The following is a 14,453-nucleotide window of genomic DNA, read 5'->3' as shown; positions in this document are numbered from 1 at the left end:
GGTCGTGTGCATAATTTTTTTTGGTACAAGTATGCTTGAAGGCGTTTTTTGAAAATCAAACCCCCCTCAAAAATCAAATAGTCCACCTCTAAACACCGATGTTTTCCTTATTTCTGGTCATTTGCACTCAACTCCTGGTAACTCGAATCTTTTTCAATTTCCCTTGAATATTCGAGTTATCGTGAGCCGACTGTAGTTTAGTTTGAAAAGGGCTAATTTCTTGTTTACGCCTTAGAAATTTCGTTCCCTAAGCATTTTGGGTTTACGAGCTTATTCCACTTTCACGAGGGCTGATAGTACAGTCAACTATTCCATAAAATTGCAGCATTTGCATTAATTTGAGAACTGTGAATCAGCGAACTTCCAAAAGACAAAGTTTGCTGTTAACCTTCAATTTGATCTCTATATGTTTATCTTTATCAGTTTTCAGTGTTATGGCAAGGAATGGATACAAGAGGATCTCCACCAAAGAAGATAAAGAAATAGTCAGCTTTGTGTCTCTTCTATTCTTTCAATGGATGAATAGTATCTTCAAGATAGGCAGTAAACGACCATTGGATGAGAATGATTTTTTACCGCTTTCAAAAGAGAATTCCGCCTCTTTTCTGACCGATCAGCTTCAAGCAAACTGGAACAAAGAAAGAGCAAATCAAACCAGGCCTAAACTTTGGAAAAGCGTCATAAAGCTGATCTCGGTAAAGGATGCCATGATTATTGGATTTACGAATGCTTTGTATTCAATTTCTCTCCTTCTTCAACCATTGTTATTGGGATATCTTATTTCCATACTGATGTCAGCAGAGCCAAAGAAAAATAATCTTCTGTACGGTTGTATACTTGCTTTGTGTATAAATTCCTTCATCGGAGCTCTTGGTATGCACCATAGTGCCTACAGATGTGAGCTGTTGGGTATCCAAATTAGCTGCGCCTTGAAAGGTCTAGTTTACCATAAGGTAAGTACGAATAGTCTAGATCAAAGGCTCCGTTGTCACTTGTTTAGTACGAAGAAATCCACTGCCAATCCAAACAAGTGCAATGCAAACGTAACGCAGTCTAACGCTAGATCAAGTAGCTACAATCCTGGTCACAAATGTTGGGACAGTTTATGGCAGATGACTTCCCAGGCAGCCTCTATTAAGACCAAGACCGCGTAGGCCCGCCTACCCCCCTCCTGCCTATCAATGTTCCTAACAATCTTGAAAACAAAAAAACAGACCTTGATAATACCTTCAGAATAGCCACGTTTCAAGAATTGTTTGCCTCCTAGAACAATCTTCTCCAACTAAAGTGACGATAACATAGATATTCACGTCTAATAATAAGGATTTTCGAACAATCACGTTCGCTTCCAACACAGCTGTCTAACCACTTTCTATTGTCCCTTTTTCCTTTTTAACACCATCCGATCTACTCTTCAGAATAGCTTTATTTTCTTTCAGCATTGCTCGGGGGGAGGGAGGTCTTTTATACTTACTTCTATTCATCTTTTCCTAAAACGTCAAGGACGTAGTTGAAATCGTGGGTTTTTGCGCGCAAAAGGGAAGGTGTCCCAACAACTTATGGCCAGGATTGTAGGATACATTTTTACTTCCGTTGATTTTACGAACATAATTCGATCTGCTTCAATCTGGGCCGATTCGGCCATTATTGAAAATAAATTTTTGCAATCTATGCCTGTTTGCTTACTCTCGGAAAGTTTGCTCATTGTGATCCCTAAATTTTTTTTGTAATAGTTCCATTAAGTTTTTTTTGGACTTCAATAGTTACAACCCTTTATCAAAAGGGTTTCCTAAAACAGATTGTCACAGAGTTTCGAATTACCAGTCGTTTACGCGGCTCGGTGGTAAGACAACTTAAGCCTAAAACTGTTGTTTGTTGCTTTATTTCATGGAATGACATAATACTGATATCAGAAGAATCGAAAACCAGTCAGTGAAAATAAGTTCCGGGTAATTCGCGAATTGCTTCAACGTTTAGACTATGCTCTCATGCTAGCCTGTACACTGGCTACTCTCATGCTAAAAATAAACGGCACGCAATGCATGCAGAAGCGAGGACGTTTAATTAACTAATTAACGATGTTAAGTTCCAAACCCATGAAATCAAACAAGACAACAACAACTTTTGATGGAAGAAAAGGGGCAGGGGATGAAGTGCTCGAGTTGTCAATAGGAATCTTACAGGATGACACGGGTCAGGTGGTTGGCAACGAGAGGACCGAAGCAATAAGAACATTATTTAAGAAATAGAAAACATGTACCGTGTTTCTATCGAGTTATGAAACATGAGTGGAAGTTTGGGAGAACGAGAAATGCTGTGGGAACACGAGCCACAGGCGAGTGTCTCCACAGCTTTTTCGAGTTCTCCCAAACTTTCACGAGTGTTTCTATTAAACAATTAGCTTATGAGCTCGAGATATCTATCGCGTGATAGCTGACGAGGGCGCAGCCCGAGTCAACTATCGCGCGATAGAAATCGAGAGCGAATAATCTAATTGTTTTAGTATAAAACACACATCTTAACTTCACAAATTTGATGCGGCGAAAGATGAAAACGTATTTTCTTTATTTGTGCTGCTTCTCTTCGCAACATGCGACAGCGATTGTGCCAATTCAATCCTTGTTTCGTGATTTACCTAAGACTTAGCATTTCTTGTTTTGCAGACGCTACATCTCAGCAAAGGTGCATTGTTAAAGTTTACAACAGGCCACGTGATCGACCTTATATCAAACGATGTTCAGCGTATAGAGGAAGACACAGTCCTGTTTCTAATTTTTTCGATTTCTTCGTGCTTTGTCCTGGTGGTGATAGCAGTGTTACTCGTGTATTTGATTGGCTGGCAATCTCTTATAGGAGTCTTTTTCCTGTGTTTTCTTGTGCCGTATTTCGCTGGGTTGTCCAATATTAGTGCTGCACTGCGCTTGCGCACAGCAGCGGTGACCGACCGACGCATCTCCTTGATGAACCAGGTGGTTTCTGGGATTCGTGCCATCAAAACGCGCGCGTGGGAGGACGAATATCGAAAAAAAGTCAAGCACACGCGAAGGTAGGTGGAAAACAAATGTGGTGATTAACATTGACTCAGAGCGTCTGGGTGGGGTTTAATTGATAGCTGAGAATAGGGTCAGCCAGCTAAGAAATGATACGTTTTAACTGATAGCCGAGATTATATTAGAGATCTACATAAACTAGCGATAGGGAGAGGATGGACCGAAATTGTAAAATTTAACCTATAACTGAGATTACAGCACCCCAGACCCATCCACATCCTCGACTCACTGAACCCATCTGCAAGTAATTTCATTCACTGTAATTGTAAGTTCAGTCACAAATTCATTGTCTTCTATTGACAACCCTCGAGTTTGGCCAGTTTACATCATCGTTTATTTTTTCGCTTAAAGAACGCGGTCACGCGTGTTGTCTTTAGAGAGATTAGTGTTCTTAGTTTTTGACTCAAAAATATTGGGACTGTTACTCTTCGTAATGTCTATCAAAACGGTTGTACTGTCCACCCTTACTACAACGCCTCGTTTACCATTCGCACATGTAACTTTCAACTAGAACGCTCCTGGGCTAATTAATAACACCTGCCACTTTTAGTGTTGTTAAGTGATATGTCCTTATAGCTTTTTTTTGGTTTGTTTTCAGAAATGAAACAAACGTCATCCGTAAAAAAAGTGCCATTCTGTCAGGTTTTCTTGCCTTGTGGGACAGTTCAGTATCAGCAGCGACCCTGTTGTCTGTAATTACTCTTGTGCTAACTGGTCAACCCATCACACCTGTTAATGTCTTTATGCTGATTGGTTTAATGGATATCGCAAAAGTAGCAGCATGCCAGTACCTTTCCACTGCTCTACTACAAACATACGACGCGTATGCATCGCTGGGACGAATAGAAAATTTCCTTGTTTTAGAAAATATCCCCGCCATCTCACGTGGTCGAAGTAGAGATGACACCAGTAACACAGAAAACAATTTAATCAAAGCTTCGAACGGTCTCTCAGATCCGGAGAAGAAAATGGAAGCACTATTCAATTCTCACCAAGTAAAAGTGCAGGACAAACACAGTGCTTTATGCGTGTCGAGACTAACGCACAAACAAATCGAACGAGAAGATGAATTCATTTTGCAGGATATTGAATTTTCCACAGCGTCGCAAAGTCTAACAGTCATCACCGGACCAGTGGGTAGTGGAAAATCTACTCTTCTCTCAGCCATCGCTGGAGAGATCTCTGACGTTAGCGGGACAATAACTTTCCTAGGAACTTTAGTTTATGTTCCTCAGACAGCTTGGATCTTCTCAGGAACCATAAGAGAAAACATTTTGTTTGGTCAACCATACGATGCACCAAAGTACAACAGAGTAATCGAAGCATGCGCCCTCACAGAAGACATCCAGCGGTTTCCTGACTATGACCAAACAGTTGTTGGAGAACGCGGTGAAGTTCTCAGTGGAGGTCAGAAGGCGAGAATTAGTTTAGCACGCGCAGGTTATGCTGATGCAGACCTTTACTTGTTAGACGATCCTCTAAGTGCTGTGGACTTAAAAGTTGGCCAACATATCTTTAAAGCATGTGTCAACGACCTACTGGGCGATAAAACGCGAGTGTTAACATCACATCAAGAACATTACATGAAAGAGGCTGATCAAGTGATTATGTTGTACAAAGGCCGCGTGTTGGAAAAGGGAAGTTTCACTGAACTACAAGAAAAAGGTGTTCTAACCACAACTGTTGACCCGCTCTATCAGGCAGTTGGGAAAAATAGCAAACTTACTAAAAGCTTTTCTCGGGAGATTGAACAGAAAAAAGGTGGTGTTGATGGCCATGAAACAGTGGTCCCAAAGACCAACGACGATAGGGGTCTGGAAATATCACAAGAAGATCGTTCCATCGGAGTGATTTCATCAAAGCTTTACTGGAACTACTTCAGAAGCGGAGTACATTGGTCAACAATCTGTGCAGTAATTTGCTTGTTCATCATAGCGCAAGGTAAGTTTGTTCTGTAATTGGTCATACATGACTTATAACTGTACGCAATTTTCTTTTGTATTTCTCATAACATTATATTTGCTGATCAATGGCTACTTTCCGATCATACTATTTTTTTCGCCTCTTTCTTTTCTCAGCAATGATAGTTGCTCCTGACGTCTGGCTCTCAATACTTACAAAGAAACTTCCAGATGAGCAGAAAGACAACACAAACCTCACTATCTATGCTTGTCTCGTCGGTGCGTCTCTTATCTTTGCCGTCATTCGATCTTATGGATTCCTTCTGGTTTCGCTCAGATGTTCTGAGCGCCTTCATGACAAAATGGTTGTAGCTATTTTACAAGCACCAGTTCTATTCTTCGATTCAAATCCCGTGGGAAGAATACTGAATCGATTTTCTAAAGATATGGGCTGCGTTGACGAGTTGTTACCCAAGACTTTTCTAGTATCTATCCAGTGTGTCTTGTTGGTGTTTGCATCAATAATTGTACCAACTGTGACAAATCCTTGGCTTCTGTTTCTTGTTGTTCCACTGATTGTGTTACTCGTGTGTATATCCAAGTATTACTTGAAGACGTCAAGAGAGCTGAAAAGGTTAGAGTCAATATGCCGCAGTCCAGTTTTCTCTCACTTTTCCGAGACCCTGAATGGACTGGACACGATTCGAACAAGAGGCAGACAAAGGGATTTCGTGGATCAGTTTTACAGGTGCATTGGTTTAGTCTTGACAATCTTTATCTCTTAAATAAGTGTCGCAGTATTAAGAATGGAATAGTGCGCTACTAAGCAAAAATAGAATCCCAATCCCAGACGGCAGTAAAGCTGAATCACGTATCCTTCATCTCCCTAAATCAATGTTGGAACATGTGACGTTTATCACAACTAAAAGGGAAAAAAATGACTGATTTTCAACATCGTAGGTGGGTGGGGTGAGGGAACAGCTTTTTTGTTGGTGTAACATTTTCCTCGGTGATTGCAGCTTCATTATCAGCAATCTAACTACAAAGTGTGCAATTTCTCCAAGTCTGCCGGAAAGACACCTTCATCAGTCCATCATACCTGATCAAAACCTGATCACCTTGTCTACATTTCAATTTCAGGATAGGACATGTTGCAAGCACATTTAAAATAGTTACATGCGCATTTACATAGAGTATTGCTTAGAGGATGTACCAAAACTTTGATGAGTATCGCTTTAAAGCTTTTTGCCCGATCTGATTTAAGAGAAACGTTTTCAAGTAATATATCAAACACGATACCACATATCCAAACACTAAAAAGAGAGTTGAAAATACGACGCGTAGCGGAGTATTTTTAAAGAACTTCGAGTTGTTTGGAAATGTGATCAAACAATGCCTTGACCAGTTGAGTGTATATCTTCTCAACCGAAACTAGAACTAAGGAGAAAATGGAGAAATAAAATCGTAATTTCTATGCTAATTAAGATCAGATATGCAAACACCGTCACGGTCATGATTTCCTTTGCTTAAAATTGATGAATTATTAATGAGTTCTAGAGGTTGGTACACTAGTTCATTTACTTAGTGCGGTTTTATTCCGTTAGATACCAAGATGTTCACAATCAGGCGTATATTATGGTGATGGCCAGTGGGCGATGGCTTGGTGTACGCATGAACTTTCTCGTATCCATTTTAATTGGTGCAGTGTCTTTAGGGGCTGTTTTGGTGTCACAAGATGCCGGTAGGTGCATTTATCTGCGACGTGTGCTTTCCGCCAATGTCTATAAATGTTTGGAATGTAGTTTAATTTTGTATAAAATGTTCTTAAATCTTTAAAGAAGATGAAGATACGCCGTTTAGGAAATCAGGACGAAGTGTGGCTTGGTGCGAAGGCTGCTTTTATAAAAGACCGGAAAAGTGATGGTCATGTCATTGGTTCAAAGTCATATTGGCAACATAGACGTCAAATTTAAAACGGGGACTGGGAATGAGCCCCACGTTTAACTAAACGAAATAAGATTCGGCACATGTAAAATGCGACGTTTAAACCGGACCTTTCTTACAGGTGACATAGAAAAGAAAGAGGGAGAACAAATCGAATGATAATTTCGCAAAATAGTCTATTTAGCAGAAAATGTATCATGCAGTAGGGCATTCAATGCCCCAATACAGCAAACTAGCCGCGTCATACAACTCCTCGCTGAAATATCTCATTTCTTTTTTTCCTTTTATTTTAATCAGCTTGGGCCGGACTTGCGCTTGTTTATGTCATCAATGCCTCGACGTTTACTCAATACGCTGTCAGAAAAACCTCGGATGTCGAGAATTTCATGACCTCAGTTGAACGAGTGATGACGTACACCAAACTTGAATCTGAGCCTGGATACAAAGTCCATAGACTTCCCCCGGAACAGTGGCCACACAAAGGAAATATCACATATCAAGATGTGTCATTGACGTACTATCCGGGTGGACCTCAAGTATTGAAGAAAATCAATCTTAATATCAAAGGAGGAACAAAGATTGGTGTTGCAGGCCGCACAGGTGCAGGGAAGTCATCTTTTATGGCAGCTTTGCTGCGCATGCCAGATGCTGCTGGAGACATATTGGTCGATGATATTCCTATCAAACAGATCAATCTCCAAGAGGCTCGACGATGTATATCTGTTCTCGGCCAAAGCCCCGTTCTGTTTAGTGGATCGCTGCGAAAAAATCTTGATCTCTTGGAGCAGTTACAAGACGTAGATGTGTGGCAAGTCTTAGAGGATGTGCAACTGAAAGAGTTTGTGGAAAGTCTAAACGGAAAGCTAGATCACGAGCTGTTAGAAAATGGAGCAAATGTCAGTGTAGGAGAGCGGCAGTTAATTTGTTTGGCTCGTGTGCTGTTACAGCAAAACAAGATCGTCATCTTGGACGAGCCTACTGCACACGTCGATCCAGAAACGGAACAAACAATCTGGAACGTAGTGCGTGAGAAACTAAAGGACTCCACAGTTATCACTATAGCTCATCGTTTAAGCACCATCAAAGACTGTGACATGATTTTAGTTTTGAAAGATGGGAAAGTTGACGAATTTGACAAATTTGATACTTTAATGAATAAGAAAGGAGGTTCTTTGAGTGAAATGTCTCGAGTTGAAGATATCTAGATAGGCAAGTGCCTTCTTTGTTGACGAAACAGCCTAATTTACAGACCCCTTTCAATATGATTGGATTTTGTGGACTGATTTCTTCTTGCTCATCGAAAATAAACAGTAGCATGGATCATTTAAAATTAGAATTAAGAAACTGAGCCTTAAATGCAAACCAGAATAATCTCATCGAGGAATATTGTACAAAGGGGCGAACACACTCTTGACTATTGTGTTTGTATAACCTTCTCTATGATTGGTGCGTGATATATTAGGGACTTCAGGGAAGAGAGGATGACATAGGTCATACTCTATTGCTTCATGTCGTATCTACTCACTTTTCTTTGTTTTTTATAGTCACTTATCTTTTACACGTTTAGAATTATGATTTGAAGAGTTCTTGAATGTAGGAGCAGGAATATTCTTAAACGCAGTCTGAACGTTTTTTTATAGTCCACCTTACAAAAATATAACTTGTTTATTATGAAGTGGCCATTAAGTTGTCTGATCAACCCGGGTGTAAGGTGTACATGAACTTATGGTCTTTAAATTTTTATAGCCGTTATTTAAGTCGTCGCCAAACGTTTCTCTTAAAGAACAAAACAAATTTAGGTTTGTTGTATCTAAGTGAATATACCGTGATTTTTACGTTGGGACCAAATGGGGGTGCCTTATAGCTTAGGCTATTTTACAGTTGTCTGCTTAGTGACCTGGCCTTTGAATGGCAGCGAGGCTGGAGTTGACCTTGTTTTGATAAAGACCTCACTGTTTTTGTTGTGTAAATAAAGTTGTTCTAATGCTAACTAGGTGTATTTACATGACAAAAGTAGAGAGGTCTCTATCAAAGCAAGGTCACCTCCAGCCTCGCTGCCATTCAAAGGCCAGGTGGCCAAGCAGACAACTGTGAAATGGTCTATTATCAGGTCTGCTTCGGTTAAATGTATGATACTGTTTAGTTAACTTTTTAAAATATTATGAAGATAAGTTCAAGAACGATTTTTTTGCTGTTCTAACAGCTTGATTATAGCATAGTTTATACATCCATGGTTATAAAAGACGCACTCTGATTGGTTGACGATTTGTTTGCAACTCAGGGTTACAGCATCACCAGCATTTACTAATGTTGCGTCTTGATTTATGTCACATATCAAACATAGGAGATAGTCTGTTATCAGTTTTCGATACACCGCCATACATGCACCGGTATATATTCGAGACTTCGAGGGAAATCTGATGAAACACTCTTTCTTTCACTTTTTTTTTTCATCCAGTACAGAACCCAACGAGTAAACGGACAGATAAGAACTACCTATTAACCGAGAGTGAGGTCTCTACGGGAAAATCTCAAACCGAGACCTTGTCGTATTACCAATACGGCAAGGTCGAGGTTTGAGATTTTCCCGTAGAGATCGAACGTTAAAGTTAATAAGCTCTTTATTATATGGCTTTTTGCTTTGCCTTTGAAGGCCCGTAATCGGCCGGTGGGCATTACGGGAGAATGATGCTCTAGAGTTGGCCAATCAGACCGCGCGTTATTTCAGCTACAAACATAAGCCATATATTAAGATGGTAAATTCTATGGTTAATCTGAAAATCATATATCCAGAGCCCTCTCACTACCTTTTTTTTTCATTGATGAATCTTTGTTTAAAAATGGTACCTAAAAGTGCAAGTGTAAACCTTTACATTTAACTAGAGCTGATAGCACTTGAACAAACTTTTTGGGAAACATAACTTTGGATAATAAAAGGCGTGCAAAAGTTTTTAACTATATGTAGTCACGTAGTATCGAGTAATAAATTGTTGCCGATATTTTACAATGTGTTCCTCTCTTCAGTGAATAAGAGAGGTTTTCTGTGGCTTTTTTTTCAGTTTTAAATATTTGATCTTTGCCGTGCATCTACTTGAACTCGCCTAGTAGAAGCAAAGTTATACCCAATCATAGACCCAATCGAACGTTAATTGACAACAAAGGATGTACACGGACCGATGGATGGACGTAATATTTGAGTTATGGGTGTGAGGGTTGTCCAATACTCACCACTTGTTCAAGTGGTGAAGGTTAAGATTCAAGTGGTTCAAGTAGTACCACTCGTACGAGTCGTAAAATAAGGCTTACCAGTTGCACGACTTGTACGACTCGTACGGATACTACGAGTTGACAAAGTCCCTTGCTTAATGAGATGGAGTTTCACCAACTAGACGACTTGTACCACTCGTACGGATACTACGAGTTGACAAAGTTCCTTCCTTAATGAGATGGAGTTTCACCAGTTAGACGACTTGTACCACTCGTACGGATACTACGAGTTGACAAAGTCCCTTGCTTAATGAGATGGAGTTTCACCAGTTAGACGACTTGTACCACTCGTACGGATACTACGAGTTGACAAAGTCCCTTGCTTAATGAGATGGAGTTTCACCAGTTAGACGACTTGTACCACTCGTACGGATACTACGAGTTGACAAAGTCCCTTGCTTAATGAGATGGAGTTTCACCAGTTAGACGACTTGTAGCAGTCGTACGGATACTACGAGTTGACAAAGTTCCTTCCTTAATGAGACGGAGTTTCACCAGTTAGACGACTTGTACCACTCGTACGGATACTACGAGTTGACAAAGTTCCTTCCTTAATGAGACGGAGTTTCACCAGTTAGACGACTTGTACCACTCGTACGGATACTACGAGTTGACAAAGTTCCTTCCTTAATGAGATGGAGTTTCACCAACTAGACGACTTGTACCACTCGTACGGATACTACGAGTTGACAAAGTTCCTTCCTTAATGAGATGGAGTTTCACCAACTAGACGACTTGTACCACTCGTACGGATACTACGAGTTGACAAAGTTCCTTCCTTAATGAGATGGAGTTTCACCAGTTAGACGACTTGTACCACTCGTACGGATACTACGAGTTGACAAAGTTCCTTCCTTAATGAGACGGAGTTTCACCAGTTAGACGACTTGTACCACTCGTACGGATACTACGAGTTGACAAAGTCCCTTGCTTAATGAGATGGAGTTTCACCAGTTAGACGACTTGTACCACTCGTACGGATACTACGAGTTGACAAAGTCCCTTGCTTAATGAGATGGAGTTTCACCAGTTAGACGACTTGTACCACTCGTACGGATACTACGAGTTGACAAAGTCCCTTCCTTAATGAGATGGAGTTTCAACAGTTAGACGACTTGTACCACTCGTACGGATACTACGAGTTGACAAAGTTCCTTCCTTAATGAGATGGAGTTTCACCAGTTAGACGACTTGTACCACTCGTACGGATACTACGAGTTGACAAAGTCCCTTGCTTAATGAGATGGAGTTTCACCAGTTAGACGACTTGTACCACTCGTACGGATACTACGAGTTGACAAAGTCCCTTGCTTAATGAGATGGAGTTTCACCAGTTAGACGACTTGTACCACTCGTACGGATACTACGAGTTGACAAAGTCCCTTGCTTAATGAGATGGAGTTTCACCAGTTAGACGACTTGTACCACTCGTACGGATACTACGAGTTGACAAAGTCCCTTGCTTAATGAGATGGAGTTTCACCAGTTAGACGACTTGTACCACTCGTACGGATACTACGAGTTGACAAAGTCCCTTGCTTAATGAGATGGAGTTTCACCAGTTAGACGACTTGTACCACTCGTACGGATACTACGAGTTGACAAAGTCCCTTGCTTAATGAGATGGAGTTTCACCAGTTAGACGACTTGTACCACTCGTACGGATACTACGAGTTGACAAAGTCCCTTCCTTAATGAGATGGAGTTTCACCAGTTAGACGACTTGTACCACTCGTACGGATACTACGAGTTGACAAAGTTCCTTCCTTAATGAGATGGAGTTTCACCAGTTAGACGACTTGTACTACTCGTACGGATACTACGAGTTGACAAAGTTCCTTCCTTAATGAGACGGAGTTTCACCAGTTAGACGACTTGTAGCAGTCGTACGGATACTACGAGTTGACAAAGTTCCTTCCTTAATGAGACGGAGTTTCACCAGTTAGACGACTTGTAGCAGTCGTACGGATACTACGAGTTGACAAAGTTCCTTCCTTAATGAGATGGAGTTTCACCAGTTAGACGACTTGTAGCAGTCGTACGGATACTACGAGTTGACAAAGTTCCTTCCTTAATGAGATGGAGTTTCACCAGTTAGACGACTTGTACCACTCGTACGGATACTACGAGTTGACAAAGTTCCTTCCTTAATGAGACGGAGTTTCACCAGTTAGACGACTTGTAGCAGTCGTACGGATACTACGACTTGACAAAGTTCCTTCCTTAATGAGATGGAGTTTCACCAGTTAGACGACTTGTACTACTCGTACGGATACTACGAGTTGACAAAGTTCCTTCCTTAATGAGACGGAGTTTCACCAGTTAGACGACTTGTACTACTCGTACGGATACTACGAGTTGACAAAGTTCCTTCCTTAATGAGACGGAGTTTCACCAGTTAGACGACTTGTACTACTCGTACGGATACTACGAGTTGACAAAGTTCCTTCCTTAATGAGACGGAGTTTCACCAGTTAGACGACTTGTACTACTCGTACGGATACTACGAGTTGACAAAGTTCCTTCCTTAATGAGATGGAGTTTCACCAGTTAGACGACTTGTAGCAGTCGTACGGATACTACGAGTTGACAAAGTTCCTTCCTTAATGAGATGGAGTTTCACCAGTTAGACGACTTGTACCACTCGTACGGATACTACGAGTTGACAAAGTTCCTTCCTTAATGAGACGGAGTTTCACCAGCTAGACGACTTGTACCACTCGTACGGATACTACGAGTTGACAAAGTTCCTTCCTTAATGAGATGGAGTTTCACCAGTTAGACGAGTTGTAGCAGTCGTACGGATACTACGAGTTGACAAAGTTCCTTCCTTAATGAGACGGAGTTTCACCAGTTAGACGACTTGTAGCAGTCGTACGGATACTACGAGTTGACAAAGTTCCTTCCTTAATGAGATGGAGTTTCACCAGTTAGACGACTTGTAGCAGTCGTACGGATACTACGAGTTGACAAAGTTCCTTCCTTAATGAGACGGAGTTTCACCAGTTAGACGACTTGTAGCAGTCGTACGGATACTACGAGTTGACAAAGTTCCTTCCTTAATGAGATGGAGTTTCACCAGCTAGACGACTTGTAGCAGTCGTACGGATACTACGAGTTGACAAAGTTCCTTCCTTAATGAGATGGAGTTTCACCAACTAGACGACTTGTACCACTCGTACGGATACTACGAGTTGACAAAGTTCCTTCCTTAATGAGATGGAGTTTCACCAGCTAGACGACTTGTAGCAGTCGTACGGATACTACGAGTTGACAAAGTTCCTTCCTTAATGAGATGGAGTTTCACCAGTTAGACGACTTGTAGCAGTCGTACGGATACTACGAGTTGACAAAGTTCCTTCCTTAATGAGATGGAGTATCACCAGTTAGACGACTTGTAGCAGTCGTACGGATACTACGAGTTGACAAAGTTCCTTCCTTAATGAGAGGGAGTTTCACCAGTTAGACGACTTGTACCACTCGTACGGATACTACGAGTTGACAAAGTTCCTTCCTTAATGAGACGGAGTTTCACCAGTTAGACGACTTGTACCACTCGTACGGATACTACGAGTTGACAAAGTTCCTTCCTTAATGAGACGGAGTTTCACCAGTTAGACGACTTGTAGCAGTCGTACGGATACTACGAGTTGACAAAGTTCCTTCCTTAATGAGAGGGAGTTTCACCAGTTAGACGACTTGTACCACTCGTACGGATACTACGAGTTGACAAAGTTCCTTCCTTAATGAGACGGAGTTTCACCAACTAGACGACTTGTACCACTCGTACGGATACTAGGAGTTGACAAAGTTCCTTCCTTAATGAGATGGAGTTTCACCAACTAGACGACTTGTAGCAGTCGTACGGATACTAGGAGTTGACAAAGTTCCTTCCTTAATGAGACGGAGTTTCACCAGTTAGACGACTTGTAGCAGTCGTACGGATACTAGGAGTTGACAAAGTTCCTTCCTTAATGAGAGGGAGTTTCACCAGTTAGACGACTTGTACCACTCGTACGGATACTACGAGTTGACAAAGTTCCTTCCTTAATGAGACGGAGTTTCACCAACTAGACGACTTGTACCACTCGTACGGATACTAGGAGTTGACAAAGTTCCTTCCTTAATGAGAGGGAGTTTCACCAGTTAGACGACTTGTACCACTCGTACGGATACTACGAGTTGACAAAGTTCCTTCCTTAATGAGATGGAGTTTCACCAACTAGACGACTTGTACCACTCGTACGGATACTAGGAGTTGACAAAGTTCCTTCCTTAATGAGATGGAGTT

At 41.2% G+C, this 14,453-nt stretch overlaps 1 protein-coding gene across 1 annotated transcript; it reads left to right on the top strand.

Moving 5' to 3' along the window:
• Positions 1–434: 434 nt before the first annotated feature.
• On the top strand, positions 435–10,033 carry LOC145490088 (ATP-binding cassette sub-family C member 4-like). Its single transcript, XM_081469194.1, has 6 exons — positions 435–953; positions 2,664–3,046; positions 3,649–4,991; positions 5,129–5,699; positions 6,556–6,692; positions 7,193–10,033. Exons 1-6 carry the CDS (start codon positions 435–437, stop codon positions 8,098–8,100), a joined length of 3,861 nt encoding a protein of 1,286 aa, XP_081325320.1. The 3' UTR covers positions 8,101–10,033.
• Positions 10,034–14,453: the final 4,420 nt, after the last annotated feature.

This window comes from Orbicella franksi, chromosome 6 (assembly GCF_964199315.1).
Source record: "Orbicella franksi chromosome 6, jaOrbFran1.1, whole genome shotgun sequence".
NCBI classification, from domain to species: Eukaryota; Metazoa; Cnidaria; class Anthozoa; order Scleractinia; family Merulinidae; genus Orbicella; species Orbicella franksi.
The sequence above is the reverse complement of the archived record's forward strand: the minus strand, read 5'-3'. Positions and strand labels throughout refer to the sequence as shown.